Source organism: Canis lupus, chromosome 2 (genome assembly GCF_003254725.2).
Source record: "Canis lupus dingo isolate Sandy chromosome 2, ASM325472v2, whole genome shotgun sequence".
NCBI lineage: Eukaryota > Metazoa > Chordata > Mammalia > Carnivora > Canidae > Canis > Canis lupus.
The window spans coordinates 66,601,702-66,620,574 of NC_064244.1; the positions used below are offsets into that span (position 1 = coordinate 66,601,702).

Here is an 18,873-nt window from a genome sequence, read left to right on the forward strand (position 1 = left end):
AAAGACAAATAATCTTTATGCCCTAGTGGGGGCAGCCTGGAGGAGCCCCTGCCCTGGGCTCCTGCGTCCTCAGGCAAAGGTAACTTCTGGCCTCCTGCCCAGCCAACCCACTGCAAATGAACAGAGATCAGAGCATGTGCGCATGTGCTTGTGTGTGTGTGTGTGTGTGCCTGTGCGCGAGAGCGCACGCGCGCACGCGTGTGTGTGTGTGTGTGTGTGTGTGTGTGTGTGAGAGAGAGAGAGAGAGAGAGAGAGAGAGAGAGAGAGATTGAGAGAAAAAGAGAGAAGGGGGTGGCGGTTTTTGTTGGTTATTGAAGCATTTTCGAGCTGGCTGGCTCGTTGCCCCCAGGGAGAATAACCAGTGGAGACCTGCAGTGGGGCAGTGGGGGACCGTAGGGGAGAGAATGTGTCCCCCTGGGGGCCATGTCCTCCCAGAACAGGCAAATGCTGTAGTCCCAGCTGGGACTGCTCCCACTGACAGCTGTTTGGGGGCAAAGCCCCTCCCCCATGGCGAGCTCCCTGCTGTTCCTGCTCCTGTCACCTTGGCAACCAGCTTCTTTAGGATCTGCAAATAGAAAAGGTCCCTTATGCCCTGAAAAGGGGTGGGTTGGCAGGTGGGGGAGGGGAATAAGGGGCGGAGAGCAGAGCCTAAGAAGTTGGGCTTCTTGGAAATTCGAGGACAGAACCAAGGAGGGCAGGAGAGGCAGGCTGCAAGGTCCCATGGGCCAGGCCTCCAGGGAAACCAAGTCCTAAGGGAGCTGGCCCACAGCTCCCCACAAGAGGCTTGGTTCTTGGAGTCCTCATTCTAGGGGATAAACTCAGGGCCTTGGTGCACACTCAGGCCCAAAGGTGAGGAGAAAGTTGCTGACCAGGAGGTTGATGCTGTGAAAAAAAGGAAACTGTCAGGTTATTGAAAATTCTAGGCCCTTTCCACACAATTGTGCTCCAGATGCCAGGTCTTTGTTCTGCTTCCTCATCCCTCCTCAGGTCTCATCAGAGGAGAGAAAACTCTCTGCTGGAAAGGCCTGCCACATAGCAGCTTTGTTTTATTGCAGAGAGGGATTTGTGTCAGGGAATAGTGATTCCTGTCTGTGATAGGCCGGACAATGTGATGCTTGCTGATTCTAGGACTCTCGGGCACCACATTTCTCTCCCAGAGCAGCTTCCAAGCTGTGAGATAGACACTTTTACTTAGAGAATCCAATAAAAACAAAACATACAAATGGACTCGTTATCTCGCTAGAGTCAAGATTCCCAACAATTTTGATGTTAAAATTGTGCAACCAACCACGAAGTTCATTTCAACTATCACTGTAGGACCAAATTTAGATTCCTAAGAAGTTCCTCTTTATATTAGGGGGAAAAAGTCTACAGGATATCAGTGGAAGAGTTTGATATTTTGCTTAACACATCATAGGTGTGCACGTGTGTGTATGTGTGTGTGACAGAAACAGAGGAAGAGGATACAACTGTGATACACAAAGGGCCTTGGAAGTGTTGAGCCTTCTTTCCTGAAATCCTTCACCCTAGGCTCCTATTATATTACCTCTATGAGTCATTGCCAACTACCAGTTAATAATAATAATAACTACGAGTTAATGAACAGCCATGTCCCAGGCACTGTCCGAAATACCCACATATCTTACCTACGTATCTCATTTAATCCTGACAATTCCATTCCCCTAAATGAAGAAGATATGGCTCAGAAAGACTAATTAACTGTCATCCCCAAATAGTTTTTCTCTGTCTCTTTAATTGTTTAGTTCAGCTCAATAAATACTCATTTAGCACCTATTATGTGCCAAACATAATGCTAACCATATGGGAGTTACAGAGATGAACAAGAGTTTAAATTCTAATTGGGGTGTGGAAATCTGAGTTGTGCCTGAAAAATGAGTAAGTTTCAAGAACAGAACAGAAGGAGGATGATCTCAGCTGGCACTGGGAAGCACCTACGTCCAGAATGGCCACGTGTGCATGTGACCATCTGTGCGTGTAGGTGGGACCTGCTCCTCCCTCCTTTCCCTTTGCCCCCACTGCCATTAGCTGTGAGACTCCCAAAGACTCAGTCCTGTCCTCCTGGTGTTTTACTCCAACATTTACCCCCTAAAGGAGCTTGTCTGTTCTTCCATTTCAGACACCTACCACCTGTCTGCAGATGACATCTGAATATGGGCCCCTCCCTGTCTTCATTCCCCTTCCCTGTAGATTTCCTGTCTATAGGATATTCCCCTTGGATGTCACTCCACCACACACACATTTTTAAATTTTACAGAATTCATAAACAAAACAAAAACAAAAATCTGGATGTGTTCCTCTGAGGAAGAATCTCCGTTCCCAGTTTCCCAGCCACTGCCCACGGTCATGAACTAGCAACTCTTATACCCTAGGCTCACAGTCTCAGGGTTATTTTTATTTCATTTGCCTTTAGCACAGAAGCAGAGTGTTATAATGGGAAAAGCATGGGCTTCAGAGTTAGATCTGGTTTCAGACCCCAGCTTCCCTACTTACTAGTTTTATGACCATCATCAAGTTACTTAATCTCTGTAAACCTCAATTTCCTCACCTATAAAACTGAGATGATTGTACTTCCCACAGGCTATAAAGATGAGTGTGCTGGCCTGCAGAGGTGACCCGCACAGAGTAGGCTCTCCACAGCTCCCAGCTCCCTTTCCCTCCTTGGTCCCACCTTCCATCACTACCCAGCTCATCACCAGGCTCCGATGATACTTCCTCTGTGTTGGCTCCCTGCCTTCCTCGAGGCCTGCTGACTATAAGAGGCTTAACTGATGGCCAGGAATTCCCACTCACAGCTGCTAGAATCATCTTCCTCAGAGACTGTTATTTCTTTCTTGTTGGGAAACCTTCCCTGTGTCTTTCTTTCCTACTTTATCAGTTGTAATGCCTAGCCTGTAGGAGGGACTCAATAAATAGTGTGTTCATGACTTCTGATAAGACTGACTCTGACTCTGTGGGGGGCCTGCAAAATCCTCCCCAAATTGCCCACTGAACCACTCGAATTGCTCATGGCTTCCTGGGACAGATCTGTCTCCTCTCCCCCACTCCTACCACTTTGTGACTTACTTGACCCATCGCATCCCTTTTACCTCCCTGCCTTCTGACAAAAACACTCCCTTTTCATTGTTCTTCCTCCAAGATCACCTGCAAAGGTCTGAAGAGCCTCCAACTAATATTCCAAGGCTTGCTATTTTACTTTGTGCTTATTGGCTTGTTTTATTCACTTGCCCATCAGCACTTTTGGGGTGTTTGTTACATGCAAGGCACTGTGTCTCATCTGTCAAGTAGAATCAATTTTCCCTTAACACACTGCATTGTAGAAGTCAATTGGAAACTACTCTCAGTTCTTGTTTATAAGATGGGAACACTGCCCATTTGCCTCATAAGCTTACTGTTATGAATAAATGAGATTCAAATTATAAAAATGCTTTGAGAAGTTCAAAGCAACATGCAAATAGCTGATAGTATTTTAAGAATAGCTTCATTTGATGAGCATCTACTAGGTATGTGCAAAGGCAGTGAACCTTTTTGTGATTTAAACATAATATTCCATGTGGTGCTAACAGCTACACTAGGTGGTACATATCACCATTTATAGAACAGGAACGCAAGGGTCAGGGAGGATAAGCAATTTGTCTAAAGTTATACCATCTATAGGTGGCAGAACCAAGATTCAAACCCAGATCTGGCTCTAAAACCCATGCCTTTAGCCACTCACGCAGTACTACCATCATTCGGCCAAGGTGGGGTGGGAGCAGAGATGCAGAAACCAGTTTTCTTTTTTAATGCTCCAAGCATTCCTTATAAGGAATTCTGCTCACAGAGGATATTTGCTAGTTTTGCCAGATGGCTACAGAGCAGGCTTAAAGACGTTAAGGCATAGACAGACCACCGTGGAGTGCCTCTGCAGTTGCAATCCTGTTGCTATAACCTAGTTTCTTCTTACAGGGAAACTTCCCTTAGCTTTACTTCCCCCTCAAACTCTTAGCCCTCAGCACAGAGGAACTGCATCATGGAAAATTCATGTGGCTCTTGCTTTAGGTTTTTCTAAAAGGAGCTTCCCTGTCTATGTGGGACTCTGCCCTGTAGAGTCAGCCTCAATCTCAGTCACCCCCGAGGCCTGATCCTATGAGACAGACCTCTTCAGAGAAGAGCAGCCTTTTATGGATACCAGCATAATTTAGACTCCTCCTAAAACTGCCTTCTCTTCTGGCTCCTCTACTATAGACACTCTGGGAGTGTCTGTAGAGAATGCCCTACAGGTTTCTGAATGCACTGTAGTCTTTTATGTCTCCGGTTCTTCCCATGTGCTATTCGTTTTGTCATCTTCCTAACTCCAAGTCATGGTAAATGCTTCCTCGGGGAAGCCTTCTCTGCTCTCCTGAAGTTGAATCCCCTTTTCTGTGTTTTTGGTATTCTGTGCTTATCTCCTCTTGTAACATTTACCAAGATATGCCAAGAGTAAATGTCTCTGTTACTAAACAATAATCTATTCTAGGGACCGTGTTTCAGCCAGCAGCAAACATGGTACTTGGTTTGTAGTAGGTGCTTGCCAATGTTTGTTATTTGTTCCCCCTCCACCAACCTTCTCCCCCCCCAGCAACCCTCAGTTTGTTTTCTATGGTCAAGAGTCTCTTATGGTTTCTTTCCCTTTCTGATTTCATCTTACTTAATTTTTTCCTCTCTTCCCCTATGATCTTCTGTTTGTTTCTTAAATTCCACATATGAGTGAGAGCATATGATAATTGTCTATCTCTGATTGACTTATCTCACTTAGCATAATACCCTCTAGTTCCATCCACGTCATTGCAAATGGCAAAGTTTCGTTTTTTTATGGCTGGGTAGTAATTCCATTGTATATATACCACATCTCTTTATCCATTCATCTGTTGATGGACATCTGAGCTCTTTCCATAGTAGGTATTGTGGACATTGCTGCTATAAACATTGGGATGCAGGTGCCCCTTTGGATTACTACACTTGTATCTTTGGGGGTTGTTAATGTTTATTTAGTGAATGAATGATTAAAAGTATCTCTTCACTTTCTAAACCCTGAAGAGCAGTGGGTAGTAAAGAGTAATGCCATCCTCTCTGAGAGGCATTTCCCCTGACCCAGAGACTAGCTAATTCCAGCAACTCTAGTCTGTTATAGCAGAGTCTTTGAAAAAATAAGTGTATAAGCAGGCCTGGACCCATGAAAGAGATGCTGCTCTGGTATATTTTGGGACAAGAGTCTCACTCAGCATGTCTGGGGCAGTGAGCTATTTCCTGCATACTTGAAGCCTTGAGATCAATAGAGATTAATTATTGATAAGTTCTAACAGTGAATACAGTGAAGGGTGCCAGCCAGTAATCCCTCCTACTCTGGGGGACCTTAATCCTCTTGTTGCCAACAACCAACTGGTTTGGGAGCAGTGAATTGGCCTCTTGAGATTTTAAGGAGGCTGTTCAAGGTTAGAGCACCAGACGGAAAGATGAGCATTGCCTAGAGTCTCTCTCTTGCTTGGCTCTAATTTGTGGAGGCCCTGGGCCTGCCCCTCCCCTGCTCCATAATAGGAAGGGCTGATGGAGCCTTCCAAAGTTGTGGTCAAGGTCCCAAGGAAGCAACCCTTTGTTCCTTAGAAGCAGTGTACTTTACAGCAGGAGGGGATAGGGGAGCCAAAGTAGGTGCAGGGAAAAAATGAAGCTACTGGGCACTAGAAAAAGTTAAGAAAAAGAAAAAAGAGATTTCTGTGTATTAACATTTCATAAACCGATATGCCCCATCCTACCTGTGGGAAAGAGGAGCATGGCCTGCTCTGGTATCATGGCTGCAAATGCCCTTTACCACCCCAAACTGAGCTGGAGGGCATGGTAGAGGGAGATGCATTCATTGATCTTACTGTGATCAACAGCAGACGTTTACTAAGCATCTGCAAACACGTAGAGTATCATGTTGGACAACGTAGAAGGTAAAAGGAGACATAAAAACCTTCCAGCTAGGGCAGCCCGGGTGGCTCAGCAGTTTAGCATTGCCTTCGGCCCAGAGCGTGACCCTGGAGACCCGGGGTCGAGTCCCACGTCGGGCTCCCTGCATGGAGCCTGCTTCTCCCTCTGCCTGTGTCTCTGCCTCTCTCTGTGTGTCTCTCATGAATAAATAAATAAAAAAAATAAAAATAAATAAAAAAAACTTCCAGCTAAATTAAATCATATCTTTTAAATTAAAAAAAATAAAAAGAAACATAGAACATACCTTTGACTGAAACAGGACAGCTAGAGAGATAGGAAATACACACAAGAATAAAAGTATTCCCGTTTGACTTAATGTAGGAGGCCACTGATTGTGAGATACACCATTATTTTATTAAACTTTAAGGAAGAAAAGCACTGCCAGTTGACCAGATAGCAGTTGCCATATGCATCCCAGTTCAAAGGATATTATGTTCAAATGTGTGCGTGTTTGGGGGGTGGGGATAAGAATCAATGTTTAAGAACCAGTGAAATACGTATACAAGATAGTACATGTTAAATCACAAATCAATCAAACGATAAAAACTTCCAGGAATTCTGCGGGAAAACCCATAATTAAGAGTTAAGGCAAAGAGGGAGACAACAGGAGCTGAGCCTGAGCCAAAGAAGCTTAAGCCTCAGATCACTGAAGCAAGAGGAGGGCATTCCAGAAAATGGAAGCACCAAAATCAAAGCCAAACAGGCACGATGGGATATGACATTTTATGCACAGCGAGTGGAGCAGCTGGGGTGGGTTGAAAGTTAGTGCAGGAAGGTAGTGAGCAGGGGTTGAGTAGGAGGAAGGTCTTCCATAAACCAGAATGCTGATTAAACCAAAAAGATCATGGGTTTATATCCCTCTCATCCATGTTCTGGCTCTGAAAAGGAAAGGTTTTGTGGGACAATAGCTGGAGTTCCACCACGTTGTCATTCATTCATTCCCCAATACTGATTAAGCATCCACTAAATTCAAGGTTCTTTGGATGAAATAAGTGAATCCCATCAATTCTGCCTACTAAAAGAGACAAGTCATTTGAAATAGGTATCATCATTACCCCTTTTAATGATGATGACACAGAGAAACAGAGAGGTCAAGTAACTTGCCCAGCATTACAGTGCTGGTAAGAGGCAGAGCTAAGATTCAAATCCAAGCACTTTGACTCTAGAACTGTAAGTTGCCCACTAGACATGCTGCATCTCTGAGGGCGATGCAAAGCAGACAGACCTTGATGTACCTCAAAGGGAAGAATTTCCTTAGCTGTAAGGGCAGAAAAAGGATGATGAAGATTTGATTTGTGTGACACTCTAGGTGGGATGAGACAAAGCATAAACTGTACAGGGGACAATGAGTAGTAGATTGCTCGGATCAAAAAAATAATAGAAATTAAAAGGTTGTAAAGAGATCTCGAATGCCTGGAGCTTTAGTCAACAGACAAAGGAGGATCCCTGTTAGCTTTTCTTTTTTTTTTTTTTTCCTGTTAGCTTTTAATCGGGAGTCAGATCTATGCGCTAGGAAGATTAACTTGCAAAAGAAAGATTAATTTGCAATCTATAAAATGGATTATAGAGAGAAGAAACTGGAATCAGAAAGACCAACTACAAAGTTATCACAGTATTTTAAATAAAAGGACTTTTGACCCAGGATAATGCCGGAGTTAAATCGTGGTCTTTGCTTTTTATTAACCTCAAAAGTTTACAGATGTACACTTCCCCAAAATACCTTGAGCCTTTGATTTATGAACTTATCTAAGGCTTCATGAGCTTTGTTTCCAGCCATGGCATACACTAGCATCATCTGTTCCAAAACGATGCCTTCAGTTTTCCAGGAGCAGCAGAGGGGAGAGTGGGATAGATGGGGAGGCCCTGGGGTAGCCGGCCAGCAGGCTAGCAGTTGCTTTCCCAATTTGGCAAGCAAATGTGTTTTGTCCTTAACTGTACTCTATGCACTGGAGACTTAGAACTCTTTTCCTCTCTGACCTTCTTTTCACCACTTTGTATTTTATTTTTCTTTAAAGATTTTATCTATTTATTTAAGAGAGAGAGAGAGCACAAGTCGGGGGGAAGGGACAGAAGGAGAGGGAGAGGCAGACTCCTCACTGAGCAGGAAGCCCAATGCATGCCTTGATCCCAGGACCCTGGGCCATGACCTGAGCCAAAGGCAGACGCTTAACCAACTGAACCACCCAGGCGCCCGCCTCTACACCATCTTTTTTTTTTTTCCAGATTTATTTATTTATTCAGGAGAGACACACAGAAGAGGCAGAGACACAGGCAGAGGGAGAAGCAGGCTCCTTTCAGGGAGCCCGATGTGGGACTCGATCCCGGATCCTGGGATCACGCCTTAAGCCGAAGGCAGACGCTCAACCGCTCAACCGCTGAGCCATGCAGGCGTCCGTCCCATCTACACCACCTTAGTTTTAAACCACTGAGTTTTAAACCACTTTCCTATGATAGCCACCCCCATCAGACTAGAGCTGGGAGAGACTCATGTGTTCACCTCACCCAAACTTCCTGTTTTAGATAAAACTCTGAATCCCTGAGAAGGAATAGGACCCACCTCTGGGCACACAGCCAGGGAGTGGTGGGATGTGCCATTGACGCTAGCTCCCTGCCTCGTGCCTGCACCCGTTCTTACCTCTGATGGGCAACCCCTAGAGCAACTGTTCCGGGGCAGGACTTCATGACTTTATACTGAGAGACAGAAAGATTTGCTTGGGTTTTCAGTGATGGTACCCATCTTTCTATGGTCTTTATGGTCTTCGTAACTGCTCAAGCCTAACGGGGCACTGTGTGGCATCTGTGGGATCTCCCGGGTGCCTTATCGACAGTCCTCTCAAAGAGTCCTGATTGTTTAGTTTGCCTGATTGACAATCTTTGCCTGATTAAGTTATGAGCTATTCAATGTGGAATTGGGAGAAAAGGCTTAAGTGGGAGGCAGGGGCAATTTATAATCACCAAATTCCTACTGACAATTTCCATTTGGATGGTCCCCCATCACCTCAAACCTGGTGCATTTCTCAACCCTTTTCTGCTCTCTGCCAGTTACCAGAGACCATGTTGTTTTTCCTTTCCTTTCCTTTCCTTTCCTTTCCTTTCCTTTCCTTTCCTTTCCTTTCCTTTCCATTCCATTCCATTCCATTCCATTCCATTCCATTCCATTCCATTCCATTCCATTCTGATTGGCCTTCTGCTTGGAATTCTATGCTGGGCTGTGATGAGATAGTTGGAAACGTATGTGTAAATAGACAAAATTTAAGAAAAAAGCCCCAGCTTAGTTTGAAATCTGATTGCTTTGCACCTGTTGGGATCACAGGACTCTTAAAATGTTAGCTCAGGGTCCAAAATTTGCCTTTATCCCTATTAGTTTGGAGGCTTTGGTTGTAAAAATCTGTTTGTGAGCTTCCAGCTGTGGCCCTCTGCGTTGGCAAGGCATAGCCTGTCTGCAGTAGCTCCCCAGCTGTGGGAGTCTTGGTGGAGGGCCCCATTCAGGCAAGACAGATTCGGGGGAGCTACCCTCATGCTAAGCTGGCCTGGATGCCACTAGGCAGGGTTAGGAGGAAGGACAATCAATCTCTAAGCTGAATCTAAATCTGTACTGTATACAAGGCATGAGCTAGACACTAAATGGATTACTAAAAAAGTATGCGAATCCCTACCTCAAAGAGTTGGCCTGGTTAAAATGCCAGGAGAAGAAAAGGCTAGCAGCACATGGCAACAAATGGATTCCAGTTCAGGACAAGAAGTTTATTTCTTTAGCACCCATCCAATGTCAGGCATTAGGCCAGGTTCTGGATAAAGAGACCCGGGATAATTTCTGACACAAGGGGTTCACGATCTCCAAGGGAAGAAAGTTAAGAAACGATTATAATACACTGTGATACATGTTCTTATGGTAAATGTAAGTCCAGCATACTTTGAGAACCTAAACCAATCATCACTTTAATTATAGCTAGAAATAATCGAGCATGACTGTTTGACAGTTACCGTGCTATGCACACCATATCACTTTTTTTCTCATTTTATTCACACAATTTTTTCTCATTTCATCCCTACAACAACTTTCTGGGTGGGAATGATTTTTATTTCCAACTTTCAGACAAGGAAGCCAAGGCCTAGAGAGGTTTAGCAGCTAGCCTGAGGCCCTTCTGTATGTAACAGTCCCAGGTCCCGTGTGCAATTGACTCTTGGCGGAGGAAGCCCAGCCTGAGCAGAGCCAGGGTTGGGTTGGGCAATGGGAGGCCACATTGATTGCAGGCTCAGAGAAGAGTGAGTGAAGGGCATGGAGGGGCCAGACAATATGGCACACCGTAGAATCCAGGGATTCTCTGAACAGCTGGCACGGTCCAAGAGGGCTTCCTAGAGGAGGTGAGTTTTGCAGTGGGCTTTGAGGGGCAGCCAAGCTTTAGCACAGGAGGAAGGCAAGGAAACAGACAGTTGGGGGCTGTGGCAGTGGCCTGGCCAGGCCAGGGTCTAGGCAAAAGCTGAAAGAGATCAAAGCCGAGACCTTGATTCTGGGAAGCCATTGTGATATGTAGGTGGGAGGGGCAGAGTTGGGGCCACAGCAGAAGATGAGGTCAACCTGTGCCCCCTGACCTGATCTGTCCCCCTGCAGCCTATGCTCAGCTGCAACCGCACCAGCTCCTCTCGCAGCCACCCTCAAAGCACCTGCAGCCCCAGTTCGTACTCCAGCAGCAGCCACAGCAGCCAGCACCACCGCCACCACCGCCACCGCTGCCACAGCAGTCCCGGCCAGCGCTGCAAGCCCAGTCCCACCCCCAGCTCGCCTCGGTCCCTCCCAGCCTGACCCTGCAGCCCAGCCCCGAAGCCCACGCCATGCCACTAGGCCCGGTTACACCCGCCCTGCCTCTCCAGTGCCCCACGGCCAATCTGAACAAGGCTGGCAGCACTCAGCAGTGTCACCCTCCCACGCCAGACGCTGGGCCCCACAATGGATACCCTGAGGGCCTGGCCCACACCCCTCAACGCAGGTTCCAACACGCTTCAGCTGTCATCTTACAACTGCAGCCTGCTTCACCAGTGGTGAGTAAGCCAGTGCCAAGGTCCGGGGAACAAATGAGAAGACACAGCTCGGGCAATGCCACAGCCCCCATGCGGATGTGTTTTGGTCTAAGTCCTCTCTGGGTGATCCAAGAGAGCCAAGAGGCCTCTCCCTAATTTAGGGCTGGCTGAATCTTAATGTCCTTGCCTGCTACCCAGACTCTTCGGAAACAGGGCAAGTATTCAAGGATGTTGAGGCAATTTATAAGATGATCTCTGTCCTCTCCCTTCACAGCCCCAGGAGTGCAACATGGATGACTGGAAAGAAGCAGTACCTGGAGAGAAGAGTGTGCCTGAGACTCGGTCTGGCCCATCACCACATCAACAGGCCATCATCACTGCCGTGCCTGGAGGCCTGCCTGTCCCCAAGAGCCCTAACATCCAGCAGTCCCCAGCTCACGGTATGAAGTGTAGTGGGGCCCTCGAGGGAGGGGGGAGAGTTGGCTTTCCTTGCCATCCCACATTTCACTTGGACATCTGGCCTGGGTGGGTAAACCACTGCAAGCCCATAAGGCAACAAGGAAGCTGGTGTGCGTAGAAACAGAGGGGGGAAACGGGAAGATAAACCAAAGATAAAGAAAGGGGACCTAGAAGATAGAAAAGGATAAAGAAGGATAAGGAAAGTTCTAGATCCAGACTCTGAGGCCTAAATGGCATTGCTGTCAGATACATCTGCATATTCATATGTCAGGTTCAGAGTTCAGGCAGGTATGCGGTTGTTTCAATTCTCTGCTTCCTTTGCTTTGAGAGGGAGTTCTTGAAATTGAAAATATGACAAATGGCTGCCATAAATCAAAGATAAGGCAAGTGCCTAGGGGAAGGGCAAAGGGAGTTCAGAATATGTTCAGCTCATGGAAAGCATCTTTGAAAGAACTGCTCAGTTCTGGGATCCCCGTGTGTCTGTGAGTGCCCAGTGACAAATGGCCTTCTCCATGACTAGGTTTCAGGACACTCTGCTGGATCCTCTACCCTGATGGGAGAGTCACAGCACAACCTCTGGGTCCCCTCTCTGCTGGTATGCAATCTTGGCCCAGATCTGTGACATTCTGAGCAATGGGCCACCTGCAAGTCTGGGAGGCAGTTCTAGTCAGTGGACTAAGGGTATGCTGGGAGTCGGGGTTGGGAGAACCGACAGACAAAGAGGTTGGAAACTCAAGAAAGAGAAATGAGAAGACAAGCACTTGGGAACAAAGTAGGGGAAAGGGCTCTTGGTTTTCTGTAAAGAATAGAGGATGGGATCAAGGAAAAGAAAAGTAAAAGAGTGGAAGGAGGCCATCCATTCTCTTGGCACTTGCAATAGTAAGGGGTTCACCAGTTTGAAAAGCAGCCCATTCCATTGTGGAGTTGCTCTAATTATCAGAAAGTTGCTCTTCAAAGTAAGCCAAAACCAGCTCTCCTGGAACTTCCACCACTGGCTGTGAATGTTTTGTGAATTATAACAGGGTCCATCTCCATCTCCTGCAGTGTTTGTAGACAGTTACCATGTCCCTTTCTTGTCCTTCCCATTAAGAGGGAAAATCTCCAGGCTGCATATTTGAGACCTTTTTTTCCCCCCATCCCATGTCAAGATCCTTCCATTCTCACCATCTGGTTGTTCTTATTTAACCACAGTCTACCTTTGCATTAATTCTCCCAAAGTATGAGCCCCCAAATTAAGCACAGTAATTCCAAATATAAAAAGCCACTAGCCACCATCGGTTGGCACCCAAGTCCACTTCAAGTCCCTTGAAGGGCTTATCTGTATAAGCCCTTCAAGGGACAGGACTGTTTCCTAGATCTGTTTGGTATGGTAGGGAGGAACTGAGATTTGTTTGTATACCTACTAGGTATCAAGTACTGTTCTAAGTTTTCCTTTACTCATTCATGAGAACCCTGAAAGATAAATACTATTGTCCTCATGATTCAGAGGAGGGAATAAAAGCCTATAGAGAGTCCAGGTCACACTGCTATGAAAAGACAGTGCCCTGACTCTGGCTCCCGAGCAGAACTCCCTCACCTTCCTACATCAGTGCAACATACTCATAGCCCCATGGTAGCTCCTCCTTCCCAGGGGAATGACACTGCCGGCTCACAGAGCCCTGTGTCACCTGAATCCCAGAGGGTTGGCTTTGGGGTTTATTTTTTATTTTGTTTTTGAGGTTTCGTTTTACATGGACTGCTATCATTCCAGGTCTCTACAGTCTCAAACTTGTACAATTTATATTTTGAGCCAAAATATAATTATATCTATTAAATGTTACCTTGTGAGGTCAGCCTGTAGTTCCTGTCCAGCAAGAAAATGGTTAATAGCTAATATTTACTGAGCCTTCTCTGCCAGGCTTTATGTGTATTTCCTCATTTAGTCCTGACAGTAACCCTGTGAGGTAGGAAAGGACTTTTATCATCCCCATTTGAAAGATAGGAAAACAGAGACACGGAATCAGTGATGGGGGGGGAATGTTTTAAACCTGGATTTTGTGATTCTTTATATTAACTCCTCTGCTTGACTTTGCCATCTGTAAATCATATAGCATGTTCTCTTTGTCTTTAACCAATGGGCTGATAGAAATGTTGAATAGGACCCGACTGAAGACACATGATCTGTTTGCAGGTTGGTGATAATATACATTCTTTGTTCAAGTACTTGTTATCCAGCAACTCCTAAATGAACTGACATTACCTGTTTTTCTCTGTCTTCTCTATGGAGCTCTCAAAAATCTCTCTGAAATCTATAATTACAACAAGCATCCTGTTCTTGAGGTACTATCTCATGAGAGAAGTAAGCTTTGCACAGTGGAAACAACTGTGAACCACCCAAGACTTAAGTATTGATCCATTCTGTATGTTTGAATGCCTGCTCCATGCAAAGCACTGTGGGCTGGGAGGTAATACATAGAGAAATAAGGTCTGTGCTTCACCTTCAACGAGCTTAAGGTCTGCTGGGAAAGATGAGAAATGCACAGGAAGAAAACATACATTAAAAACCAAAATGTGATAAATGCACTGGAAGGATTATAGGTAAGTGCTTTAAAAGTTAAGAGGGAAGAGTTACTACCAAGTAGAGATTATCAGGATAGATTGCCGGGAGGAAGTGGCACTGTTCTAGAGCGTGGGCCAAATCTATCACATCACCAGTTTTTGTAAACTGTTTTATAATGGGTTTTACATTTGAAAAGTTTTTTAAGACTCAAAAGAAGAATACTTCATGATATGTGAAAATTATATGAAATCTAAATTTCAGTGTCTATAAATAAGAGTTTTATTGGAACACAGTATTTTGTCTGTGATTGCTGTCCGACTACAACAGCAGGGCTGAATAGTTGCCACAGGGAAAGTATATCCAGCCAAGTCTAAAGTATTTGCTGTCTGGCTCCTTACAGAAAAGGTTGTCCAGAACTTGAAGGATAAGTAGGACCTAGACCTGCAGAGTTGGGGAAAGGGCAATCTAGGAGGAAGTAAAGGTAAGGAGGCAGGAAACTGCGGGCCTGCTTAGGAAATAGAAGTGGAGTATTCTATCCTGTGTAAGTATAAGAAATGCAAATCAGAAAGGAGGAGGAAATGGGAATATTTTTGAAAGAAGACATTGAAAATTCGAAAAACAGTAGAGGGAAAGGAAGAGGAATAGGGGGAAGAGGGAGTGAACAATCAGTGCATATAAAATAAATATAAGACGCAGAAACAAAGGAAGGGAAAAAGCGGGGGCAGGGGGCGGGGTGAGGGAGGGAGAATACGAATGCTAAAAAAGGCAAGAAAATAGGAAAAGAGGGCGTCAGGCATGGAGGGAGAAGTCCGCGTCATCTATTCCTGATAAAGCTGGGGGTGGGGCGGCGAGGCTGGGGGGTCACCTGGCCCACCTCTTGCATCCCCCACGGCTCCCAGCGTAGCTGGTGAATGGACACGACCATTCCGTTTAAACCAGGGTGGTTTAGGAAGAGAAGAAACATTTATTGGGCTCCAACTGTGTGCCAAGCACCGCAGGCAATTTGTGTGAATGTCCTCAGTTAACCTTCACAGTAAGCCTAAAGAGTAGGCGTTATCTCCGTTTATGGTGTAACTGGGTCACTTGGGTCATTACTTAACTTCTCTGACCCTCGGTTCCCAGTGGGGAGAATAATGACTACTTGGAGGGTCATTGTGAAGACTAAGCGGGGATGCGTGCACGGAGGGCTCGGCGCACGCTAAGCCCTCGATTACTGCTGGTCGTTATCACTGTTGCCTCCGAATCGGGGGGCGGGAGGGAGTCAACAGTCCGCCACGCCGCCGGGGACTCGTGCCGGGCCGCGCGGCGCCCGCCTCCCTGCGCCCAAAGCCCCAGTCCCTGAACCGCCGCGGGGCCGGGGCGCCTTCCGGAGAGCGCGGGGCGGGGCCGGCGCGGCCGCACAAAGGAAGCGCGCGGCCCGGCTTCCGCGCCGCGCCCCGCCCCCCGGGGGCCCCGCCCCGCGCCGCCCCGCCCCGCCCCGCGCCGCCAGGCCCCGCCCCGCCCCGCGCCGCCAGGCCCCGCCCCGCCCCGCGCCGCCAGGCCCCGCCCCGCGCCGCGCCCCGCCCCCGGCGGAGGCGGCCGCGGGAGCCCTGCCGGGACGCGCTGCATTGTCTCCGCGGCGGCTGCAGCCCTCGAGCCCCCGCCGCGCGCGCGCAATCCGGCCGCCGCCCGCGCCCCCGCCCCGGCCTCGCGCCCCCGCAGCCCTTTGTTGACGCCGGCCAGGCCGGTGCGGTCGGACGCGCCGCGGCAGCCCCGGGCCCCGGCTCGGAGGCTCCCGGCGGAGAGGAGACGGCCCGCCCGGGCCCGGGACCCCGCGCGAGGCGGCGCCCGGCCGAGGGGCTGCGTAGGCCCCGCCCGGCCAGGTCCAGCCGGGCCCTGGACAGGTCAGTGCCCGTTGGCGGGGGAGGGGTTCTCGCCGGAGGGGTCCCGCGGCCGGCGCTCGGCGCTCGGGGAGCCGGGCACCGCCCTCCGGTGCCACTCCCGGCCCGGGCCTGCTCGGCTGCCAGGCCGTGCCAGCCCGCCACGCTCGCCCCCTCGGCGCCTGGGAGGTGCCCTCCGCCTCCCCGCTCGCCGGGGACCCTGCCTGCCCCGCGCTCCCCGGAAGCCGCCGTGTCAGCCCCGGCGTGCCGGACGCTTCCGCGTGTGCCCGCGCCCTCCTCCCGGCCCCGCACCCCCATCCTCCCGGGACGGCGCCGCGTCGGGCAGGGCACGACCCGGCGTGGAGGCCTGCGGCCCCGCTGCGGAGTTGTGTTTTGGAGCTAGTTGAGTCTCACGAGGTTCTTAATTGGATGGAAAGGACGAGCTGTTCCGTGTCTGTCCTGTCTTCCATTTTCAGAAGAGCATTTGCTCTGTTTTCGCACGCCGAACGAAGGTATACTGAACTGTGGATTCTTTACGTAAAAATCGGGATTTGTGAGATTCTCTATTTCAGTTGAAGCCCACAGACAGGGAAATAATCTGCCCAAGGTCAGGTTGCGAACGGATGGTGAAGCCACAGCCTGAACTGGCCCGTGACTCCTGTATCCATTGGATACCACCGGTCTGTGCCAGTGATCCCCCCCCTCCCCAGCCCTCTCCGTCCCTTCCCCGCACCCGCCTCCGATGCCTAAACAGATTTCACTGACATACTTTGAGTTCGGACCAACTTTGCTTTCCTCCCTCCTCCATAGAATGTCCCCCTTCCAGTGCGGTCTACAGGCACACTCTTTTATTCTTTCTCCTGCTTTACAAATCAGTGACAGCTTTCTCCGTAGACGTCTCCCATCCTAGGGCTTTAATCCCCTCCATTAGCATATTGGGCCCAGAGATCCCTTGTTGTGAAATAAGCAACCGACCTAAATCCACCATATGTCCCCGATTTTTCTAGGACAGCCCCAATTTAAAATATTCCATCCATTGTCTTATCAGCCTAAGTGTCTTGATTTTTGGTTTAGAAAATAATGTCCCTTTAACTCTATCTGGCCCTGCCATCCTAGCCTTTTCCAGCCATTTGGCTCTGGGGCATAACTGGGTAATCCAATTATCATTCACCTGGGATTTTTCTTCTCCTGAGTCCACCCAAATGTTGGAACTGCCAGGATTTCTGGGTGAGTCTGAAAATTACAGGCTAATGAAGCAAGGAAATGCATTCTTGCTCTTATGTTTCTCCTCCCTCCCCCTCACCCCCCCTCCCCCTGGCAGCAGACCTGTGGCAGTGTCTGTTCATTGGGGTTTAGGTTTAGGTCACCAGGATGTAGGGCTTCGTATCACTTCACCTGTAAAATAGGAAGAAAGTAACTTATCACATTGGTTATAGGGCAGGAGATTCTGTTTGGAATCTTAAGATACCTGCACAGCTAAGTAGTTTGGGTTTTATTCAGATTAACACACTTTTATTAGGCCCCTGCTTCATACAAATCACTGCGCTAGGCACACTGGGGAATATAAAAGTGATTTTCCCCCATAGGATCTGTGTTTGGAAGCACCCACACTTTTGGATCAGCTGATAAACTGTGTTTCCCACCGCTTCTATACCTGAATTCCAGTCCCTGCAAGATAGGAACCAAAGTTTCTGGTTTGGCTCACTCACAGGGGCTGGCTTGTTTCACAGAGGGTCCAGCAGATGGGTAATGGTGCTCTTTTGGCACCTGCCCTTTCCAGGCACTCTTCATCATGTGCGCCCTGCCCACCCAAGATCTGTTTCCAGGCTTGTCTATACACACTGGGAAGAATAGGTGCCTTTTCTCTCCAGCCTTAATCTTGAGAAAGTAGGTAGTTTCTTGTGCACTTCTGTTCTTGAATTGGTTTCTCAGTTATCCAACTGTGTTTGCTTGAGCAGTCTCTCCTGCTGTCACTCCTTTTTTTTTTTTTTTTTTTTTTTTTTTTTTAAGGCTGTTGTTTTACTCATTTGTGGCACATAGATGCTTAAGGCATATTGGGATTCCATCATGTACTCACCTCCCAGCTTTTTCCACTTCTCTTCCAGGTGTGGCTTGATTTCCAAATTATCTTTGTCAGGCATACTCAATGTATATGACTTCCACTTTCCTCTGAGGAAGGAGGAAACTCCAGCTCTTCTTTCTGTCTGGATAATGGATAATGATTCTCTTAGCTGGAGGATTCGTCAGCCATGGTCTCTCTGCATTTCAGTGGAGGATAAGCTTTTAGGAAGGTGGTGTTACGCTTCTCCAGATATATCTCCTCTGTCACTGACTTTTTAGTCTCAGCTGATTGATCCTGAGACTTCTCCTGCCCCCAAGGCCCCCTCCCCCATCTTTGACCCTGTGTCTGCTACTTGCTCTGGCTCAGCCCCAGAATCCACTCTTTTTCAGACCACATCCTTTTTCCTGCCTTACTCATTTCCTGTCTCAGATACTTTGGATCCTTTAGTTCTGATCTTTCCGAGGGGAAGAGAATAAACTAAGAGAAAAGGAATACATGGATAGATGATCTTATAAAATTGAACTGTTCTTTCTCACTCTTAGGCTGTCCCTAGGGAGAGTTTTCTTGTTTAAGAGAAAAAGAAATGATGACTGAGAATTAAGAACCTCCACCTGTGAGTCCATGTCTTTTTGTCTTTTTTTTCCCTTGTTGTAAATGTATAAAGAGGATCACATAGAGTCTTAGACTCTTCTCTAAATCTCTGTCCTCCTTTGGGCTGTGGGCCTCATGTTAGGCATTTGGTAACCATTTGCCAAATAAAGTTCACCCACTTCCTATCAGAGTCCTTCAGTTTCAGCTCGCATGAATCAGTAAGCCAAAATAGAATTTAAATTTTAAGAACTAGGGAATGGGGTGATGGTTCCAGTTCTGATAATACTGCTCCACGTTAGTACGATATCTCCCAAGGGTTTTTTTCCCTCTTTCTTTGT

General features: G+C 47.7%; 1 protein-coding gene across 7 annotated transcripts in view; it reads left to right on the plus strand.

The window, feature by feature from the left end:
* Positions 1–18,873, plus strand: part of PHC2 (polyhomeotic homolog 2) — a 123,434-nt gene that overhangs the window by 79,881 nt on the left and 24,680 nt on the right. For 6 of the 7 annotated variants that reach the window (XM_025448138.3, XM_035713794.2, XM_025448139.3 and 3 more), the window contains 2 exons: positions 10,619–11,046; positions 11,300–11,465. In XM_025448138.3, the coding sequence (XP_025303923.1) occupies positions 10,619–11,046; positions 11,300–11,465 (594 nt within the window). Of the gene's footprint in view, positions 1–10,618; positions 11,047–11,299; positions 11,466–15,732; positions 15,907–18,873 lie in introns of those variants that run through there. The other variant, XM_025448144.3, reaches the window with a different exon arrangement.